At 46.3% G+C, this 3,067-nt stretch overlaps 1 protein-coding gene across 1 annotated transcript in view; it reads left to right on the top strand.

The window, feature by feature from the left end:
• Nucleotides 1–3,021, top strand: part of smg7 (SMG7 nonsense mediated mRNA decay factor) — a 15,625-nt gene extending 12,604 nt beyond the window's left edge. Inside the window, exons 14-16 of the mRNA XM_087172107.1 lie at nucleotides 6–81; nucleotides 1,601–1,750; nucleotides 2,517–3,021. Of these exons, the coding sequence (XP_087028233.1) occupies nucleotides 6–81; nucleotides 1,601–1,750; nucleotides 2,517–2,738 (448 nt within the window). The 3' untranslated portion in view covers nucleotides 2,739–3,021. The remainder of the gene's footprint in view (nucleotides 1–5; nucleotides 82–1,600; nucleotides 1,751–2,516) is intronic.
• The last annotated feature ends 46 nt before the right edge of the window (nucleotides 3,022–3,067 follow it).

Genomic DNA, 3,067 nt, shown 5'->3' with positions numbered 1-3,067 from the left:
GACAGGATGAAGAGGCCCCCGCCGGGTGGGATCTGCTCGGAGCAGGACGCCTCTGCCGGGCCCCGGGGGCCCCCGTTTGAGGTGAGCGGCTCTCTGGGGGACCGTGAGGGGGGAGGAGCTGGTCCTGTCCTGCTGCTTTCTGTCTCTGTGCTGCTTGCATCTCTTCCTGCTTAGTTTTTTTCCTGAGTTGTCTCTTTTCTGATTGGACAGTTTCCTGCAGCAGTAAAAGTGACAGGTCCAGTCAGAGGTTCTAGTTCTTAAAGTTTGATGTTTTAACTCTTCTGGTCTGGACAGAAACTGAATTATAACATTGTGGAGCTGGAGCTTCTTACAGATTAGAGAAGAGTGACAGTTTAAAGCAGAAATATAAACCAGGGTTCTTGGTCTGGACCTGGACCTGGACCTGGACCTGGACTGGTCCTGGTCTGGATTACAGCAGGTTAGGGTGTCTGCAGCCAGAAAAGACAGACGTGTTCACAGAGGTGAAGAAGTTTGTTGAAGGAGAAGTGACGGTCTGGTGTTCATGTCACACGTTCCATATCTCGACCCTTGGAACTATAAGGTTCGACCTCGGCGACCTCAACGTGTTCTACAGGTCAGACGGGTTGTTCTGTAGGTCGAACCTTGTAGTCCTGAGAACTTAGAAACATGATGATTGTCAAACAGCTGAGTCATGATTCGCTTTACAACATGACCTTACAGTCTGAGAGAGTTAAAGTGATGCGTTCTGTCACATCTTGTTTTATGAGGAATCTGTTTCTCTTATTCCAGTGAAGCATTGCAGGTGTGAACAGACATGAACCTTCAGCTTGAGTTTGCTTTAGGTTAGACAGCAGGGCAGTGTAACGGCAGGATTAGCTTTTGTTTCTTATTGTTTGGATTATTTTGGGGGAGAAAAGGAAAAAAAAAGATGAATGAATGAAATTAGTGCAATTAAGACCCCGGCAATTAAAATTTAGAATATTTAATTACCTGTAAGGCATTAGCTGGCTAGCGTGCTAACAATAAAGATAAACTCCTCAGTAAGATTTAAAACATCTGCACTGGCACCTCTTATTCTTATGTCTGTGTTGTTTTCAGTGCAGCGCCATGAAGCTGATTGGTCGTCTTGTTTGTATTCTAACTGCTGATTTGCTCAGAAGTAGAACCTGATAAAAGAGTTCGACTTTGGAGATAAAGAACCAAAAACTTCTCAGATAATATTAATGTGTCGTCAGGGAACAGAAACACGTGGATGACCTTGTGACTCCCGGGGGGCGGTTTACAGATGCAGGGCGGAGAGAGAGAAAGTGTTTGAGTGGTGAGACGTCTCCTGTGAGACGGAGGATGTTATTGATCAGTGCAGGAGTGAAATCAAGCAGCTGATGTGTGTCTGAACTTTTCTCCATGAGATGATGTTGAATGTCGAGCTGAGCGTCCTGTGTGATGTTGAACCTGCTCTGATCTGTTTCCAGCTGCTTTGTAGCTTTCAGCACAACTTTCCTTCTTCACCTCTCTTACCGGCTTGCTTTCTTTTTCTCTTCTTTTTTTACCCCCCCCTTTCTCCTGTCCTCCTCCTTCTTCTTCTTCTTCTTCTTCTTCTGGCTTCCTTTCTCATTAGGACAACAAGAGCTCGCCTCTTCTACCTCCTGACCTGTTAAAAACTCTAGCAGATTTTGAGGAAGAGGAGGAGCTCATCTTTACTAAGCCTCCTGATTTCTTCCAGGCCTTGGCCGGCCCTCTTAGCACTGCTCCTGGACCAAACATATTTGTATGTAGCCCTGTCTTCCTAATCCACCCCCCTGCATCCAGTCCTGTCCTAAAGCCACACTCTGCTCATCTGTTTCCATCTCCACTTTAGTCTCGTACACCTGCTGACGTTAGTTGTGATGTATGATCATGTGACCTGATGTCACAGACCAGAAAACAACCCGAGCTCTCAAATGTAGAAAAACAGCTCGTCCCAACATGAGTCTGAAAGTCCAACGAGAAGGGACACCCCGATTGATCGGCCAATTTTCATTAAAGATACGTGATCAGTAGATGTGAGTTAATGCTTCTAGTCACCGATCACCTTCAAACACTCTGATAGAAGCGCTGTGTAGTGTAGCCCCGCCTCCATCCGACAGGCTGCCAAATCAAAACATGTCGGCCGTGTGAGACTGATAGAACGTACGCCGTCTTAGATGATGGTGTCGGCGGCGTCCCTACAGACAAGTATCTGAGCCGAGGTCGAGCAGCTTCAGGTTCTGAGACACAGTCAGGATTTAACTTCAGGCTGTGGCTTTATTCAGAGTCTCTGAACACAGATTCTGTTTCTTTACAACACAAGAACAAAACAGAGGAAATGATCAAAGACTTTGACCCTGACGCCTCAGACAGTCAGTGTTTCTCTGACGGTCCTCTCAGCAGCACGCCAGAGAAACACTGAGGCTCTGATCTGTTTTTAAAACTTTAATATTTAATGTCTCAAAAACATTTCAAACGAGTTGCATTAGTTTGTCCGTCCTCATCCCGTCTGTCCTCCGTCTCTGCAGCTGCCAAATCAGACCAGGATGGAGAGCGGCCCCGAGGTCGTCAGCCAATCATCTTCTCTGCTGCCCATGCCCGGCTTCCCCATGCAGGTCAGACCAAACAGTCACACACTACACGGCCAAAAGTGTGTGGACGGCTCAACGCTGCAGCCGCGTGCGATAGTAGGAAAACATGTGAATCCAAAACAGTGGAGACGGTGTGAAATTGCATTGTGGGAAATGTAGGATCTGGTGTTTGTTGTGGAGTTTGATCCTGACTCTGGACTGAAAGACAGATTAAAAATACAATGGTCCAAATGTGTGCAGCTGTTGTTTCTCCAGCAGGGGGCAGAACAGACGTTTATTTACAGTCTGGATCAGGTGAACACTTAGTTCCTGATTTATTTAACTGACTCAGAATATTCATCAGATCCTCATTAACACAGCTGTTTATGTTAATCAATATTAAGTCATGTATCCAGGACCTGAGGTTACAGTTGTAATGTGTCTTCAGTCTGTGATCAGTAACCCTGAACCGATCGGATCAATCGGCTCCTGATCGATCAGAGCTGTAA

This window comes from Seriola lalandi, unplaced genomic scaffold (assembly GCF_002814215.2).
Source record: "Seriola lalandi dorsalis isolate HSWRI2012SDOR001 ecotype SW California unplaced genomic scaffold, Sedor1 jcf7180002052044, whole genome shotgun sequence".
Taxonomy (NCBI): Eukaryota; Metazoa; Chordata; class Actinopteri; order Carangiformes; family Carangidae; genus Seriola; species Seriola lalandi.
Note: the sequence above shows the minus strand (reverse complement) of the source record. Positions and strands in the feature narration are given on the sequence as shown.